Source organism: Gracilinanus agilis, chromosome 5, assembly GCF_016433145.1.
Source record: "Gracilinanus agilis isolate LMUSP501 chromosome 5, AgileGrace, whole genome shotgun sequence".
Classification (NCBI taxonomy): Eukaryota; Metazoa; Chordata; class Mammalia; order Didelphimorphia; family Didelphidae; genus Gracilinanus; species Gracilinanus agilis.
Window position 1 is genome coordinate 92,877,833 of NC_058134.1, and position 20,319 is coordinate 92,898,151.

Genomic DNA, 20,319 nt, shown 5'->3' on the forward strand with positions numbered 1-20,319 from the left:
AACTCAGGTCTTCCTGACTCTAAGGCTGATCTTGTATGCAATATATCATAATATCTCTCTGGCATCAAAGATATACAAAATATAGGATAGAATGTTCATAAAGAAGAAAAGATAAAAGATATATGTATTACTCTAGTGTCCACAGGATATTTTAAAGCCCCAGAGAAAGGTCTTCAATATAACAGGAAGTTTTCTAGAAAAGTTGAGAGAATATGACCAAGAATCCCACAGGACAAGAAGAGGTGGAAGGATAGTGAGTTTTACCATTGGAGTGAGGATCAACATTGATGCGATCACTAATCTGTTGGTGTATAATGACCCCATAAACTCTCTTCCATTTATTCATCATGGTGTAGAAGTAAAGTGAGTTCTTGAAAGCCTTACCATAAAATACAAGGTATAGCGCTTCCCACAGAGCTGGAAAGATTTTGATAGCTGAAATTTATATAGCACTTTTAAGGTACATAATGAACTTTATAGATCGTATTACATACACCCAACTCTAGTGATATAGGAGTTATTATTCCCATTTTATAAATGAGCAAACACTAAAATGGTTAAGTGACTTATTTAGGATCACAACCAGTAGTAGGCCAGTTGGTCATTTATTGAGAGTATACATGCTAGGCACTGGGCTAAGTACTGATGATATAAAGAAGATTAAAAGACAGTTCCTGTCCTTGAGAATCTTGTAATCTAATGGGAGAGACAACATGCAGACAACTATGTACAAATTAACTGTGTAGAGGAGAAATGAGGAATAGGAACTGAGGGAAGGCACCAGAATTAAGAGAGAGGGGAAAAAAAACCAACAAAATCAAAAACAAAATAGGAACCAAAGAGAGAATATAGAGGGATTCCCCAAGAAAGTCAGATTTGAGCTGGGACTTAAAAAAAGCTAGGGAAGCCAAGAGAAGGAAGAGAAGAGGTGGGAGAACAACCAGTGCAAATTCCCAGGCCCTGGAATTGGGAGATTAAGAAATGAAGTATCTAGTGTGAGAGAAGAAAGTCAGAGTAACTGGAACAAAGAATAATTTAGGAGGTGTATGGTATAAAAAGGCTGGAAAGACAGGACAGCTAAGTTAGGAAAATCTGTGAATGCTAAACAGAAGGCTCTATAAGTGAGAGGGAGCATTCAATAATATTATTTGATATTCTTTACTGAATGCCAAATAGAAGACTCCCTATTTGATCATGGAAGTTAAGAGGGAATCTCTGGGATTTTCTCAGTAAAATCTGACCACAGTTTTAGAAAAAAAATTAATTTATTATCTTGGGTGGAAGATAGACTGAAGTGAGTGAGATCTGTTACAGGCAGACCAACCAGTGGGCTATGTTCATAGCCCTGGCATGAAGAGATAAGAACCTACACCAGGGTGGTGGCAGTATCAAAGTAGAGAAGAGGGCATATTTGAAAGATGTTACAAATGGGAAATCAGTAGACTTTGGAAACAGATTAGATATGGAGAGAGGGAGACAGTGAGAAGCTGAGGACAACATCTGGGTTATGAGCCTTGCTGACTGGGAGGATAGTGGGGCCCTTGATAGTAATATGGAAGTTCAGTAGTAGGGAGGGCTTGGTGGTAAAGATGATTAGTTTGGTGTTGGACATGAGTTAAAGATGCCCAAGGGACATCCAGCTCAAGTCTTTTAACCCACAGTTGGACATGTGAGATTGGAGGTAAGCAGAGGGTAGGATAAGTACATTTGAGAATCATCAGCATAGAGATGATCACTGAATCTTTGGGAGCTGCTGAGATTATTAAGTGAAATAGCATAGCAGGATAAAAGGACCCCGTGAAGAGCCTTACAGCCCAACCATGGTTAGTGGGTATGAAATGGATAAAGAATCAGTGAAGGAGACTGAACAGGAATGATCTATAGGACCAGGAGAAGATATTGACCTGAAAACCTAAAGAGAGTATCAAGAAGGTGACCAGTGGTTTCAGAAGTTTTGAGGCAACAATCTGCATAAGGACCAAGAAAAATCCATTCAATTTGACAATTAAGAGATCATTAGTAAATTTGGAGAGAACAGTTTCAGCCGAATGATGGTTTGGGAGGGAAGAGCCAAAAAGAGAGTGAGGAGAGGAAGTACAGGTATCTATTATTACAGTTAACCTTAATAACTTTAGCCACAAAATATAGGAAAAATATGTAACAACAATTTAGGGTTGAAAAATTGAGGTTATTTTTTTGAGTATGGAGAAGACATGGGCACTTTTCTAGGTTGCAGAGGAGTCAGTGGGCTAGTAGACAAAATAAGTGAGAGAATGCAAGTGATAGTAAGACTAATCTGCCAGAGAAGATGAGATGGAATAAGACCACTTATACAACTTGAGGGTTAGCTTTGGCAAGAAGTGCCACTTTTTCATGTGAGGTGGGTAAAAGAGGAAATAGTCGTAGAATGCATCTGGGTGATGTGAGATAAAGAAAGAGAAAAGATCTCAGGTTTTTTTTTCCCAGGAAAATATTAGCAAGTTCTAAGCTGAGTAGGGGAAGGGTTAGCCATGCAGATTCTGAGGAAGGATTAAAATTTTTGGAAAAGCTTTGGTGCTGAGTGAGATAGTGAGTTAATTAGAGACAGATAAAAGGACTGTCTAGCAGTACAGAGGAACAAGCTGAGTTTATGTAACATAAATCTGTGGTAGACACAGTCAGGATGATTAGATTCTTTTTTCTTTTTTTATTAATATAATTTATTTACAAGTCTCTCAGCTATTCCCTCCTCTCTTAGCATAACAGAAGACATCATCATCCAGGAGACAGATATGCATGTACATACATTATTGCTTGCTTCCATTTTTCTGGTTCATTCTCTGGTGATGACATCCACAATTTATTTTTCAAGGACTAAATCTGTAGCTATATGTAATATTCTCTTGGTTCTATGCATTTTGCTGTTCTTTATCTCATGTAGTTCTTTCCAATTTTTTTGTTTCAGTTAGCCTGCTCCTCATTTCTTATGGTGTAGTAGTATTCTATCAAAATCACATATCACAATTTATTAAGCCACTCCCCAATTGATGGCTATCCCAATTTCTAGTTCTTTGCTACCACAAAGAGAGCTGCTATAAATATTTTGGAACCTATAGATTCTTTTATTTTTTCCTTGATTTCTTTGGGAAATAGACTCAGGATTGGTATTGCCTAGTCTAAGGTTTTATAACAATCTGGGTATAATTTTAAATTGCTCTCCCAAATAGCTGGATCAGTTCACTGTTCCACCAACAGTTTATTAGTGTCTTCTTTTTTCTACATCCCCTCCAACATTTTTCCCTTTTGTCATTTTAGCCAGTCTGACATATGTTAGATGACATCTCAGAATTATTGGTTTTTTTTTTTGCATTTTGTCAACATGGATTTCTGGGTGACTCAGTTTACCCTTACTTTTGAGAAAACCCAACACCAAGCACACCTATTCTGATTTGAATGTTAAGCATCTTGTTGTTTTGGAGGCTTCCCTATTGGTTGAAAGTTTCCTCTGGAAGCCCAGCTCCTGAGGTTGACCTTTGTCTTTAATTTGTTACGGCTGACCATTCTCTAATGCCATAGCTGCTGGGTGTTAGGAGGTCTACACACCTGTTTATGTTTAGTCTTTGTAGGCTTCCCAAAAAGGTATGAAGAGACTCTCAGGTTCAGTATCTCTTTGGAGTTGGCACTAAGAGCTGTGTCTTCTCCCAGGGATATGGTTTCAGAATCCCAAAACCTTTTGTTCTGTGTAGTATTTGTTTATGACTCTGTGAGGTGCCCAGATTTATGAACCTATCCCTTTATTTAATTAAAGAGTGGGTTTTCTGACTACTTGGAAGTTTTGCATTTATCTCCAAGTTAACAATTTCCATAATCATTAATGATTTAGAGCATTTTTTCCTATACCTACATATGACTTCGATTTCTTCATCTAAAAATTGTCTATTCATATCTTTTGCTGGTTTATCATTTGAGTGATGGAATTACATTATTTTCTCCATCTTCATTAACAGCAAGTGTCTGAGGCAGAATTAGAAATCAGGTCTTCCAGCTGTGAACTAAACAGTATTCACTGTACTTCCTAGGACGTTTGAGTAATAGGGTCAGCGCCTGTTTTCTGCCACATGAATGTAGCACAATTTAAAAGACTTCATCACTAGAAAATACTCTATAGGGTATTAAGGTGGTTATTTTGTTTGTGTTTTTCCCCCAAAGCAACTAATGAAGAGTATCCATTAATATAAAGAGAGGTTGCAATCTGCATCAGTGAAAGGAACACCCACAGCACTGAGATCCTAGATCTTTGAAAATTCAAAAATCATCTCCATTTTCAAGTACTGTTGTAGTTTTGACATAGCTTAATAATTTAGTAACCCACCTCATAGAGTTGTTTCAAGGAAAGAACTTATGTCTTAAAGTATTATATAAATGTGAGTTACACTAATACTACTACAACTATTACTACCACCACTGCCAACATTGCTACTACTACTTTTTCTTAGCTAAGAAGTATTGATGGGAAGTTTCCTTTAGTCATGTCTTCAACAATCCTAAAGGGTTCTAGATTTTACAAAAGAAATTTTGACTAAGTACCCAAAACTTATGCCAAGGACATAAAACAAAGGGTCTGATACTATTCATGAAATGGGGATCACTAAATTGAATGCTTCCTCTCCTCTCTTCCCTCTCTCCCTTTCTACGTCTCTTTTTCTCCCTCTCTCTCTCTCCCCCTGATATATATTAGATACACACACAGTTTTGTATATAGAAATGTAATATATATTATACATGTATAATACATACAATACATATAAATCTGAGTGTGTAGCTATAGCTCACTTATCTATTTTCAGGTTGCCCCTCTTCCACAAAAGAATATAAACTCTTTGAGGGCTGGGGCTATTTCATTTTTGTTTCTGCATCTGGTAGATATAGTCATATAATGTTTGTAATGAATACCAGAACACTTCCTTTTGCACACTGTACAAGTTAGTATCACAAAACAATTAATGAATATTCACTTGTGGGAGCATAGTTTTCTTTTTAGTTCAAGTGGCAAGTAAGATAGGTGAACTCCAGAGGGGATAGCTTGTGATTTTACATTCTGCTGATGTTTGTGGCTCTTTCCCTCAACTGTACAAATCATACTGTATGACTCTTCACTGTATCCTCCAATAAATTCAAAAAAGGGAATGCATCCAGCATGCTGTGGGTTGAGGCTAGACTTCCTCTGAGGAACAAGAAGGTTAAATGACCTCAGCTCGAGAGACTAATGGCAGATGTGGTACTTGAATCAAGAATTCTGAGATATTCTAGAATATTATTCAAGTCATAAACTCTATGTCTCTCCTTCCTTATCATAGAGGCCACTAATTAAGCTGTTGGAATCTATGCTTGGGAGAAGACTAAAATAAGTACCAGAAGGATCATTATTAACAAGATGCCTTAAAAAGGAGGAAAAGCTTACGTAATATGGAATCATTTAGGGAGATATGAATCTCTTTTCTGTACCAAAGATGGTGCCTGAAGTTACCTTATTACTTGGCTAAAATGACTTCAGATAAAATATATGATCTGTCATGGGCTATTGATCTTAGAAAGATAAGGCAGTTCATATTCTATTATTTCATTGCTAAGTGCAATTGTATGTACAGCAACCTGCTTTTACTAATGTGACATCTTCTCAGGAAATATTGATAACCTTCTAACATTAAAATCCGGTCACCCTTGGCAACAGTTTCCATTCATTTCTGTTTCTCAGTTAATATTAGAAATCCTTTTCTGTACCTGGAACATTTGGAAATGTGTTGAATTAGTTTCTGTAAAGCTCTTCCCTAAGCTTTTTAAAAATTTTTATGGAAAAGCAGATGTGCATTCATTCTTACAGGGCCTTGTTTAGTAAACTAAGACTATTGTACTAAATAAAACACCACAAAACATACAGTTAGTATGCTGGGGACAAACAGGTGGTTCAGTGGTTTGAAGGCTAAACCTAGAGATATGAGGACCTGGATTCAAATCTGTAATCATACACTTCCTAGATGTTTGACCCTAACAAGTCACTTAAACTCCATTACCTAGCCCTCACTGCTCTTCTATTTTTGACCAATATACAATCTCAATTCTTGGATGGAAGATAAGGATTTTAAAAAGAGAGAGAGAGAATTAGTATATCTTACTTATAACCAGGACACTATCTTTCTACATGGAAGACTAAGATCTATCCTATTTAGATTAATTTGTCTCTTAAAATATTATTTTTAAATTAAATTATTCAATTTAATTTGTCAAAAAATTAAATTTAAAGCTAACAGCATTTTTTTTAATTTATGAAGATTAAAATCTTGATACCTACAAGAATTTAGTAAATTAAATAGCATGGAAATAAAGTTTCCCTTTATACTTACAGGGATGTGTGTTGTACTGGAAAAAAGTATGGGACTAGGAATCAGGAGACCTAGATTCTAGTTCTGGTTGTTATGAGGTAACACTAACAGATAAGACATACATTTATTGCCTCGTCTTCCAGCACTTTCATTTATTCATCTATAAAATGAGATTAACCTATATTAATTCTTTTGTCCTTTCCAATTTCAGAATTCCAAAATTCTACATTTCTGATCTGTGTCAGTTTCAAAATACTGTTGTTCTTTAGTGGCATTTGACCGCATTTGAGTATTTTTTGGTAAACATACTGGGGTAGTTTGCCATTTCTTTCTCCAGCTCATTTTACAGTTGGAAAAACTGAGGCAAATAGGGTTAAGTGACTCTCTAGGGTCTCACAAGAGGTAAATGAGACCATATTTGAATTCAGGAAAATAGGTCTTCCTGATTCCAGGCCTTGCACAGCTATTCACTGCATCACCTAGCTACCTGTCAAAATAGTATCAGTACCATTTCAGAACTTTTGGTTCTGATATCACTTTGACAATTTGATTTTTTTAAAAAAAGATCATTTTCAATTTTAGTCTATTTTGTATTTCTTTCCCCAGATAATTTGTAAACCATCTCTTTTAAAAATAAAATAAAATAAATCTTATTCCAATGAATACACACACATAAGCTGGAACTTCCTTTATAATGGCTTATGAAGCTCCAATTATTTAACACATTATTAAAATATTTATTAAACATTTAATAAATTATTTCATTAAATTATTTATTTAAATGTTCCATCAAAGTTATTTAATAAATTATTTTATGTATTAAATATTCAATAAATTATTTTAATTAAAATATTTAATAAATTATTTCAAATTTGTTGGAGAAAAATGGAACTTTTCCAGATTTCCAAGATGTGATACTTTTAATGAATTAAGATTTGTTTGGTTACCATCACTAGAACAACTAGGCTTGTACTCAATTAATATTTCATGTACTGTATATGAAAGGATGAATTTTCTGAAGGAGACTGAGCTAGACTTTACGAGTATTATATATGCATTACTGCAATTGTTCTGTAAATGGGTAGAAGCCATAAGACTTTATCTTTCAATTATATATGTTATGCAACACTTGTTTCCAATGCCTTCAGAGAATTTTCCATACAATGAAAGAGAGATTCCAGCTTATTAAATTAGAGGAGGTTCAGTTTCATATTATCCTCACTGACTTAGCCTGTGGTATTACAAGTTTATTGCTCCTGCCTGGCTATAGAGAAAGTTGAAATCTAAAGTCATTTTCTGCTTTATTGACCTGAAGGAGAAAAAACTGAAATTATCCTGGTCATTAAAGAAGGTACTTACAATTTTTTTGCTTTCTATTAATACAGTAGAATTATTTGTCTCAACATTCTTCAACATCACAGTTCCTTTCTGTTCTCTGTAGATGAATTCTTTATCTGTAAAAGAATAAAGGAGGAACATGAGACATCAAGCAGCTCACTCAACTTTGGATCAGAATTTCAAATGCTTTTGTAGGATGAACCAAATATTTCTGAAAAAATACCCAAACCTTCATTTCACCAAAGACCCTTTAAACAACGAGCACTGAAGTTTCTTTTGATATAAACCAATTTAATTTGACCCTAAACCAGTTCCTCCATTACCCCTTTAAACTTTGTTCCCTGAAAACATATACACACAAACACAATTCCATGAATGGTGCATGCCCAGTCAACACTAGATTTACTACCTTTCAACATAGGGCAGAAGAGATGGCAAAGTTATCAAATTTATCGCACTTCAAATCCAGAGCTATCCTCTACTGAATACACAGTAACACAAAAGAACACATGTTACACTTTTGCTACTGTATTAAAATGCACACTGACGCATATATATCATTGGACTAAACAATAAAGAGATGCTCAAAGTAGCTCTCTAGAAGAGGAATCTAAATTTTTTTTTGAATGCATATCCCTGACTGGCTATTTTTAGTATTCATCTTCAGTTAAGTATGTTTTCTTATTTAAGAATTAATAAAGCTGGTATTTATATAGAACTTTAAGGTTCACAAAATGTCTTATGCTGTGTTGTTTGATTTGTACAAAACTAGGTAAGCTAGGTGCTATTATTATCATCCCCAATATATGGGTGATAAAACAGAGGCTAAGAGAGGTTCAGTGACCTACCTAATATCACACAACTAATAAGAGTCCTGAGACAGAATTAGAGCTCAGGTCTTCCTGATTTTGAGTCTGACACTGTATTTACCCTGACAGTATAATTATTTAAAATTACATATATATGCTAATCTACTAACAGTTATACATGTATGTTTGCATGTATATATATAATAATGATAGAAAAAGGTCATTTTAAAGGATTAGAAAATAAAGAAATAATTATTTAAACAAATAGTTCTCACAGAGCCACTGGAGTTTGAGTAGAGGAATTACATGTAGAGTAGCAAATTGGGGAAAAACATTACAGAGGCCTCATTTCTCAAATACTGAGGAAACTGATTACATGACAGAAAAGGAAAATGATAAATGATAGAGGTGATGTAGAAAAACATCTACACTAATGTACTAGCAGGGGTGTTTGGTCCAAACATACACATACAAAAATGTTTATAGCAACTCTTTTTGTGGTGGCAAAGAATTGGAAATAGAGATGTCCATCATTTGGAGAATGGCTGAACAAATTGTGGTATAGAGGAATGATTAGAGTTGAGAGATACTTGAGGAAGAACAACCAATTAGGGAGCTATTGTGAGATTCCAGGAGAAAGGTGAATCTATAAGTAAAAAATGTTCTAAATCACTATTGATTAGAGAAATGCAATTTAAACCAACCTCACAAACATCATGAGAGTGGCCAACATGACAGAAAAGGGAAAAATATAGATACTGGTAGAGATGTGGAAAAATAGGGACACTAATGCTCTGTTTTCAGTTGGGAATTGATCAGACCATTATGGAGAACAATTTGGAACTATTCCCAAAGGGTTATTTGACCCAACAATACCACCACAAGGTCTGCATTCCAAAAAGATAAAAGAAAAGGGGAAATGATCTATTTGTACAAAAATACTTATAATGGTATTTTTTTGGTGGTAAAGAAAAGGAAAATGAAGACATGCCCATCAATTACGGAATGGTTGACTAAGTAGAGATATGGAGGAATGATTAGACTGATGTGAGACATGAAGAAAGGTAAACCCATTAGGGTACTACTGACAGGGTCCAGGAGACATGTGATGAAAGCATGAACTACCCTAGTGGCTGTGTGAGAACAGAGAAGGGGAAAGATACAAGAGATATTTAGATAGAAATGACAAGATTTACAAACTGAATGGATATGTATATTTGAGTGGCAAAAATTGAAGGTGACTCAAATGTTTTGAACCAGAGTAATTGGGAAGATAGTGGTGTCATGATAGGAAGTCTGAAAGAGAAATGGGTTTGTTTGGGAAAAATAAAAAGATCTTCAATTCAGATTGCAACCTATCATATCTATTCATCCTTTGTAACTGACCTGGTTCCATTGTAAATGTAAAGGAGAACATACTTACTCAGCAACTACTTTCCTAAAACACAAAGCCAATCTTGCAGGGGAAGCTACAATAGCCAAAATGTCATGTAAAGAATGGGATGTGGCTAGTCTGTGGGCTTATATAGCTCTTAATGCAACAGGTGTCCAGGTCATAGTTAGATTATAACCATCCTGAGAGGCTCAAAGCTAATGGAGAAGGGAAGTTGGAAACTTGCATGCCTCAAGTGGGTAGTTGTTAGAATAGGGATTGGGGATAATTATTAGTGAAGGCAGTGGTGTTCTTATGTTGGAGACAAGACTCATGAATAGCTACTGCAGGAAGAGTGGGATGAACCCTTCCTCCTACGTTAGTCTTGTTGGATCATACATTCATTAAGGCAAGAAATGCCATGAGTTGCTTAGTAGGTGAATATAGCAAACTTCATTCTCCACCATGTGTCTGTAGCACATTTCATGCCAGGTTTTTTCATATGTTCCTTCTCCAATCTTAGATACATACATTCCTAGAATTGGGTGAGTAGAAACTATTGACTACATGAGACATCACGAAAAAATAAAACAAAATCAAAAGAATGAAAAATAGGAGAAAATGTGGAATTTCTCATTGGAAAAAATAACTGACCTTATCCGGAAAGATAATATGAGGAATACTAAACTACTTGAAAGCCAGGATAAAAAAAAGCCTAGTCATCATATTTCAAGAAATTCTTTAAAAACAGCCCAGATGTTCTGGAACTAAGAGGTAAAATAGATATTTAAAGAATCTGCTGAACATCTGGAAGGGATTCCCAAAAGAAAACTCACAGGAATATTATTACCAAATTTCAGGACTCTCAGGACAAAGAGAAAATACTGCAAACAGTTAAAAAGAAATAATTTAAATGTCCTGGAACTACCATCAGGTTAAGATAAGATTTAGGAGCTCATACAGTAAAGATGAGACTGGTTTAGAATATGATATTGCAAAGGGTAAAGAAACTAGGATTAAACCAAGAATCTCCTACCCAGGAAAAACACGTGTTATCCTTTCTGAGAAAAAACTGATAGTCAGTGAAATAGAGGACTTTCAACATTCCTGATTAAAATACAAAAACTGAATAGAAAATCTGATTTTAAAATATAGTATAAGGGGGCAGCTAGATAGCTCAGTGGATTGAGAGCCAGGCCTAGAGACGGGAGGTCCTAAGTTAAAATCTGGCCTCAGACACTTCCTAGCTGTGTGACCCTGGGCAAGTCACTTGACCCCCATTGCCTACCCTTACCACTCTTCTGCCTTGGAGCCAATACACAGTATTGGCTCCAAGAAGGAAGGTAAGGGTTTAAAAATAAAATAAAATAAAATAAAATATAGTATAAGAAAAAAGAAAAGAAATAAAATATAGTATAAGACTTAAGGGAAGCAAGACAACCCTAAAGGAGAATTCATAAGGAATTCAATAAAGGTAAACTGTTTATATTACTATATGGGAAGAGGCTACATGTAACTCTTTAGAACTTCATCATTATTAGGGTTATTAGAAGGAATATACATAGAGGACACAACTGTTAATTAACTTTAATGGGATGATTTTTTTAAAAAGTAAAAATAAGGAGTGAGAAGGGAAACAGAGATAAGATGGGGTAGATGATCTTATATAAAAGAAGTACAACAGGAAGAGCTTTTACAGTGGAGGGGAGAAGCATTGTATTTTACTATCATCAGAACTGGGTTAAAGAGGGAATAACATACACACTTATTTAGGGACACAAATATGTTCTGTTCTACAGGTAAGTATGAAGAGAGAGGAATGAGAAAGAGAAGTGACAGAAGGGAAGATGGATTGAGGGAGGCAGAAGTCAGAAGCAAGACAGACTTGAGAAGGGACAGAAAGAGAGAAAGATGAATATGGGGAAAATAGATGAAGGAAAATACACAGTTAGTAATCATAATGATAAATGTGAATGGAATGAATTCACTTATAAAATAAAGTGGATAACAGAAAAGTTTAAAAACCAGAGTCTGACAATGTATTGTTTGCAAGAAACACAATTAAACAGAAAGACATACATAGAGTAAAAGTAATGGACTAGAGAAGAATCTATTGTGCTTTAATTGATGTAAAATAAAAGCAGGTTTTACAATCATGGTTTCAGACAAAGTAAAAGCAAAAATAGATTTAACTTTAAAAGATAAACAGGGAAACTATGTTTCGCTAAAAGCCAACATAGAAAATAAATATCAGTACTAAACATATATGCACAAAATGGAATAGCATAAAAATTCGTAAATGAATATTTAAATGAGTTACAGGAAGAAATAGTAAAAGTATACTAATGCAAATTTCAACTTTCCCCTCTCTGAAATAGATAAATCTAACAAAAATAGACAAAAAGAAGTTGAATGCCCAGTTATTGGCTAAATTATTTAATTTCCAATTAATTTTAATTGATGTTAATTGGAAACTAAGCAATATAGTCCTAAGAATGAATAGGTAAAAGAAAATTCATAAAAATAATCAATAATTTCATTAAAGATAATGGCCACAAAGAGACAGCTTATCAAAATTTATGGGATGCAGCAAAGTACTAAAGTTATTTTATATTTCCAAATCCTTACATCAATAAAATAGATGAAGAGAAGATCAAGGAACTGGACATGCAACTAAAAAAAAAAAAACAACAAACCAATAACAGAAAAGGAACAAATAAGAAATCCCTAATTAAACACCACGTTGGAAATCCTAAAAATAAAAAGCAAGATTAATAAAACTGAAATAAAACCAAATTCTACCAAAATATTTAAAGAACAATTAATTCCAACATCATATAAACTATTTAGAAAAGTAGGCAAAAAAGTAGTTTTTACCAAATTCCTTTTATGAGACAACTATGGTGCTGGTACTTAAATTTGGAAAAGAAAAAACAGAGAAAGAAAAAGATTCTCATTTCCCTAATGAATATTGGTGCCAAAACTTTTAAATAAAATACAGGCAAGGACATTATAGCAATATGTTATCTATGGACCAGTGGAATTTACACAGGAATATAGGGCTTCTTCAATATTAGGGAAACTCTCAGTATTGCTGATGTAATAAAAAATGAAAACAACAAAAATCCTATGATTACTTCAACAGATGCAGAAAAAAGCTTTTGAAAAAATACAACACAATGGAAAGATTATTGGGGATGTAGACTCAAAATGACCAAACAATGCATCTAACAATAATATGGAAATAAGTCTTGATCTATGACACATGTTAAAACAAGTGGAAATGCAAGTTGGCTATGGGGGGGGGGGAGTTGAAGGGGGACATGAAAGGGAAATAAAAACATGAATCATGTAACCATGGAAAATTTTTCTAAAAAATAAAATAAAAAAATAAAAGCAATGGAAAGCATACGAATAAATGAAGCTTTTTTCTTTTAAAAAAAAAATAGGTAGTGTCTATAACCACCAGCAAGCATGGTCTGTAATGGGGACAAGATAAAAGCATTCTGAATAAGATCAGGGGTGAAGCAAGATTTCACATTATCACCATTATTATTTAACACTACATTAGAAATGCTTTCCATGGTAGAGAATAAACAGAAATTAAAGGAATTAGAATAGGCAATGAGATAACAAAACTATCATAAAAATATAATGCAATACTTGGGGAATCCTAAAGAATCAGCTAAAAAACCTAGTAGAATTAATTAACAACTTACTAAAGTTGAAAAATAAAAAATTAACATATATCATCAGAATTTCTTTGTATTACCAACAATGTTCAACAACAAGAGATAGAAAAAGAAATTCCATTAAAAAATGATAGCCAATATAAAACACTTGAGAATTTTATCTGCCTAGATTAAAAAACAATAGCAGGAACTATGTGAACATTTTTCATAAGAATAAAGACAGATTGAAACAATTAGAAAAATATTAATTGCTCATGGGTAGGCAGAGCCAATATAATAAAATGACAGTTTCCCCTAAATTAATTTACTTATTCAGTGCCTACAATCAAAACACCAAAAATTATTTTATTGAGCTAGAAAAAATAATAACAAAATTTATTTTGAAGTCCAAAAGGTCAAGAATATCCAAGAGAATCAATGATAAAAAAAACTGGAGGTGGGTGGCCTAGCTGTCCTAGATTTCAAATTGTATTACACAGTTATTATCAAAATAATCTGGTAGTGGCCAAGAAACAGAATGGTGGATCAGTGGAATAGATTATGTGCACTACATATAGTAGTAAATTACCATAGTAATCTAATGTTTGATAAAAGCAAGATTAAATCTTTTGAGACAAGAACTCATTATTTAAATAAAACTCCTGGGAAAACTGGAAATCAGTTTAGCACGAACTAGGTCTAAAGCAACATCTCACACTATATGCCAACATTAAACTCAAGATGGACCCATGATTTGAATATAAAGGACAGTACCATAAGGAAATTAGCAAAGGATGGAATATTGCCTTTCAGAACTATGGATAAAAGAAGAATTTCAGACAAAACAAGAATGTTGGAGGAAATAAAATTCATAATTTTGATTACATTAATACAAAATAGTTTTACACAAATAAACTCACTGAAGTCAAGTAAAAGGAGAGCGGAAAACTAGGAGAAAAAATTTTAAAGTAAATTTCTTTGATAAAGACACATTCCTCAAATATAGAGAGAATGGAGTCAAATTTATAAGAGTACAAGTAACTCCCCAACTGATAAATGGTTAAAGGATATGAAAGGGCAGTTTCTAGAAGAAGAAATCTAAGTTATCTGTATTCATAAGAAAAATGCTCTAAATCAATTTTGGTTAGGCAAATGTGAATTAAAACAACTCTGAGGTACCACCTCACTCTATCAGATTTGCTGATAGTGCATAAAGGGAAAATGGCAACTAGAGGTGATGAAGGAAAATTGGGACACTAATAATGTATCCATTTGGGAGAGCAATTTAGAACTATGTCCAAAGGGCTTTGAAACTGTGCATACCCTTTGACCTAACAATACTACTATTAGTTCTATATTCCAAAGAGGTTTTAAAAAGGAAAAGGACCTATACAAATAAATATACCCTTTTTGTGGTAGCAATGAATTAGAAATTGAGGTGATGCCCATCAATTAGGGAATAACTGGATAAGTTATGATATATGATTTTGATGGAATATTATTGTGATATAAGAAATGAAGAGCAAGATGCTTTCAGAAGACTTCGAAAGTCATACAAATTCATGCAAAGTTAAATGAGCAGAACATTGTATATAGCAACACTAAAATGTACAACGATCAACTGGGAATAATAGCTATGTTCAGCAAAACAATAATCTTGGACAATCCCAAAAGACTTGGGATGAAAAATGATATACATATCTAGAGAAAGAACTGATAGGGTCTGAATTCAGATCGGAGCATACTTTAAAAAAACTTTAAAAATATTTCTTAGGTGTTTTTTGGTTCAGTTAACATGGAAAGATTTTTCTGCCTGAGTTATTAAAAGCACTGTATAAATACTCAGTTGTAATATATACTTCACTTTGTTTTTCCTATTCAGCTCTGGCTTCTGTTACTTATACATTTGCAGTACTTAACCAAGATCCATGAACTAGTTGATCAACATAAAGGAAGATCCTTAAAATTATATGTAACAATTTGAATAGCACAAAATTTTCAAATTCATTTGGTTTTTCCCCCTATCTGGACAATTAGGCCAAAGTCATTTTAGTGATTATCAATCTCATTTTGTAAAACTCTGAAGTTTTCCAGGACTTGAATCAATTAATATGTTATTTGTCATCAACAAACAACAGTATCCAGAATATTGGTACCAAAGTGGGGTAAGAAGTAGGGAAGGAGGGTGGAATGAAGCCAAAGAACCTGTGGCTTGACTTGAAGGGGCCTAGGATTAACTAATCATAGAGTGGAAAGATGACTTATATCTCATCATCCCCATCCTGTAGACAATCTGTGGTTTCTATCCATCAAAACTTTACCATCCTCTTCATCTGCCAATCTCGCCACAGGCTTTCCACGGCTACATTAAGCATGGACTCATGAGGACAATTAAAATCTAATCCAATTCAGGAATTCCTAGCAGCTGCCCAGATGAAATTCCACTCTTCCCCATTCCACTTTCATTTACCCATCACTTTATGGTTGTAAGGGGTGTCTCTTAATTATAGTTCTGTACTCCCAAATAGTGGCCAGTGAGTAATTACCACACTACAACTCCACCAGTCACAATTTTCACTTTTAAGTGGTTAAGAAAGAGTAGGAAAATATGAACAAATATGTATTGTTTCGATTACATTGTCTCTCTCCCCAAATTTACCTTTATTTCAATTTTTTCCTGTTTCCAATGACATTTTTTTAGGATTTCAACTTTTTTTAAACCATTCTAATGGCTGTTCATTCAACCGAAATTGCCCTTTTCAAAGTTATTAGGGGAAGAGAATACAAAAACACCTATCAACTATTTGGCTGCATGGATTAAATGAGGGAGAAAAGTCAAATCAGGCTCCAAAGTGAAGATAATCAGTTCTACTTTGAACATGGTTCATTTCAGATGCTGATGAGATTTTTAAATATATAATGTAATACATACACAAACATGTATATACAAATGTACACTTGCATGCATATATGCACACATATATCCATATACATATTCCATCCCCAATATATTGAAATCACCAAAAGAAATAACGTAGAAAGAGAAGAAAAGATTCAAGGCAGAGGTTTGTGGGATACCTATACTTGGGTAGGGGCAGAAGATGGGTGAGTATATAATAAATGAGACTCATAAGAATACTAAAATGTGGGCAGATGTAAGAACAGTGAAGAAAGAATAGTCCTATGGAAACTATGTTTATGAGGGAAAGGAAAAGCAATACAGTCATAATCTAGAGAGAAATCCTAGCAGACAAAAATGGCTATTATACCTTACATTAAGGAGACCTGCCTTACTCTAGAAGAGGAGGGGGGAAGGGAATAAGCATTTATATAGTAATATTTATATTTATTTATACTACATGCTGGGCATTGTGCTAAGAGCTCCTTACAAAAATTATTTCATTTGATCTTTACAACAACCTCATAAAGTATATGCTATTATCATTCCCATTTTACAGTTGAACAAACTGAGACAGATTGAGGTTAAATGATTTGTCCAGAGACACACAACTCATAATGTGTCTGAGGCTGAATTTGAACTCAGGTCTTCCTGACTCTAGCCCCAGTGCTTTATCCACTTTATTACCTTAGCTGCCTTAAGAATGGTCTTCACTGCCCCTCATCCTCAAATATATATGTACTTTCCACACTCTTTTTGAAGAAAAAATTACAGTAGTTAAATTATTTTCTTTTTGAGTATTTTTGTATTTCTCTCAAAAACTGATGCATGAACCAATTTTAGAGAGGATCAATGTTCCTCAGTTCCTTTAGTGATAGTATATTTCAGGAAGAGAATAAAATGATATTCAAAAAACTAAGTACCATATTCTCATTGAAATTACAGTAGATATACTTATGGATTGCTTAGCTTTGTTCAAAATTAATGTCCAAATTAAACCTTCAGAAGTTGTGACTATATAGGCATATAAATTGATGTTGTGACATCTTACACACTTTGCTATAAGACTGTGCTAACCTCTCATTGTTAAATATAACCTGTGCATGCCTGTAGCTTATTCAAGTATAATATTTCTATTTTGATGATAAAATTACAGCAAAGAAATTTTATCAGAGTAGGAGGAGATTTTCATTTCTGAAATGCATAGTGCATATATGTAACAAAGGGAGTATATTTGACACTTCCCCAAGGTTCATACCTCTTTAATTTCAACCAATATCTAATTTAAAATAATACTCCTTCTCTTATATTTTCTTATATGCTTTTTCATTATTTTGTCTTTAAACAGAAGTGATGTTTATTTGTGTGTTTTTAGATAAGAAGTATTTCCTGTGGCATACAACAAATTGTGTTTATTTTTAAAAAAGGAAAACTAGTCCATGTGCCAGGCCACTAAAAATATAAAACAAAGTAAAATTCTCCAGCTATGAACCTAAATGAAATATAAAAATACATTTTGTCTCTCAATTTTATTTATTTGCCACCTGGCTTTCATGGAAGTCCATGACTATGGAGAATTTTGAGGGTTTGGGTTGCAAAATGGGGTTGCTTGTCATTTTATTATATTGTTCTAATACATCTAAATTCTGAGACTTGTAGTGCCAGACTAGGAGTCAGGAACTTTAGGTTATGCAAAGAATGTTTCCATGATCATATCCCGTGTTGGAGCTATGATGACCACTTTTTGCTCTACAAATGGATAGGGATGTCCTATATCTCTCAAACCCTGAGCATTAAGTTGATAACTTGAGAAGAATTGACCCCCAAATGGAAGCCACTAGAAGAAAGTGAGATGATCTGGAAAACTGAGTAGATGATATCAGGAAATACAGTTGTGTCCAAAACAGACTTAATTTTTCAGATTAATGACTCTTAGAGTCCAATAATAGTGCTGAAATGTGTATTCTTGTGATTCATAAAGAGTTCTATAGGTCCATCACTGGACAGGGAAAATTTAATTTTCTTACACTGCAGATATCAGATAGAAAAAAAAAGTCAAAGTATCTTCCAAGAGGTAGGAGACACAACTATAAAATTTCAAGGTCTGGTGAATTATTTAAGTTTAAAAGTTATAATAATGACAGCTGGTGATGACATTGAAAATTATGGTGATAGTTTCATCAAGTCTATGAAATACTTGACTAACCCTAATGAATGGTCATAGAACATCCAGTACATGACAATATTCGATCTCATAGATCTGGGTTGTTAAGTATAAAAAATTCTAGAAATGTTGACCAAAAATGGTGTGTACAACTATTTAATTCTGAAAGGCTTCCACAGTATTAATATCTAGGAAAGGTAAATAGGCTTATGATTTTTAGAACATCTTGAAAAAAAATTTTTTAAATAAAAGAAGTCAGCATGTAATAAAAACCCAGCATTTCACCCAAATAAGAGCTGTAGACACACACCTTCTTATTCATAAAGAGGAAGCAAAGTAACAGAGCTGAAAATGAAAGTATAAGAGAAGTTAAAGGAATTGATCTGGAGGACAAAAATAATTTTTTCTTTCAAGACATACATTTTATATAAAGTTAAGGATAGGCCACATACAGAGAAAGAACTGTGGGAGTGGAAATGCAGAAGAAAAACATATGATTTACCTATCACATGGTTTGATGGAGATATGATTGGGGTTCTGGCTTTAAAAAAATCACTCTAGTGCAACTATGAATAATATGGAAATAGGTTTTGAAAAATGATATAAGCATAACCCAGTGGAATTAACTGTCAGCTCTGGGAGGGGGAGAGAAGAGAGGTGGGAAATATCATGAACCATGTAACCACTGAAAAATATTCTAAATAAATAAATTAATTTAAAAAATAAAATAAAGTGAGAATAGGTCTCAAAAAAAAGGTGAGACCTTAAGGGAAGAAAATGATGAGGAAAAAAACAAAATTCAAATTAATTGATCCAATTAATCAACGATCATTTATTAAGTGCTTACTATGCTCCAGGAATTGTGTAAAAACTCATAAAAAGTGATTGAATGTGAACTCCTTGAAGTTAGGGATTACTGGTAACTTAACCAAAGAAATGAACAGATATCTATCAAGGAGGTACTGTGTACAAATTAACATGCTAGGTATGGGAAAGAAAAGAAAAAGATTCACCTGGCAATATCTCAGGGGACAAGGAATTAACAATCTAGTTAGGAATGAAATAAATAACAATAATAGCTCTAATCTTAGTCAAGTATATAAATAGCAAATGTAAGTATAAATACTATCAGAGTATATGGGATACATAGGGTGTGCAAGGAAGGACTAGTAGCACATCTGGTGTGAGGGGCTTCCTAAACCCTTTTCTGGGCTGCTCATCTATCCATTGTGTCCACTACTCATCCATTACCTATAGCTCCAAGAAGCTATAGCATACATCTCAATCACATTCTTATGAAACCATCTTGGCAAGTGGGCTAAACTAGGTTTGAAGGCAACCAATTGGTCTCAAACTTTTCAGAGTTAGTGCAGATATTTACCCCAATTATGTGAAGTTTTTTGCCTATTCCTATAGGCAGATGAGAATAATTTGTTTCAATGGCCACAAAAGTGGCTGAAGTAGGCACTGGAGCACTTAGAGCTTATTCAAAAGTCAAAGATTCCAAGGTCATCCACTGCATCTCAGGCCATTGCCAGTCATCCTAACTTTTGTCTTCCCATAGGACTTAATGAATATGGAAGAGAAAATGAGATTGAGGACTTTGTATAACTTAGCCTCACTTAAATTCAATTCATGCACAAGTCAAGATATCAATTTGTAATGTGGTTGTTCTTCTTCATGAGTACAAAGGATGAACAACATCTG

At 33.9% G+C, this 20,319-nt stretch overlaps 1 protein-coding gene across 1 annotated transcript in view; it reads right to left on the reverse strand.

Moving 5' to 3' along the window:
- DPP6 (dipeptidyl peptidase like 6) overlaps window positions 1-20,319 on the reverse strand; it is a 993,205-nt gene that overhangs the window by 420,626 nt on the left and 552,260 nt on the right. The window contains exon 4 of the mRNA XM_044677974.1: window positions 7,719-7,813. Coding sequence (XP_044533909.1) covers window positions 7,719-7,813 — 95 coding nt within the window. The remainder of the gene's footprint in view (window positions 1-7,718; window positions 7,814-20,319) is intronic.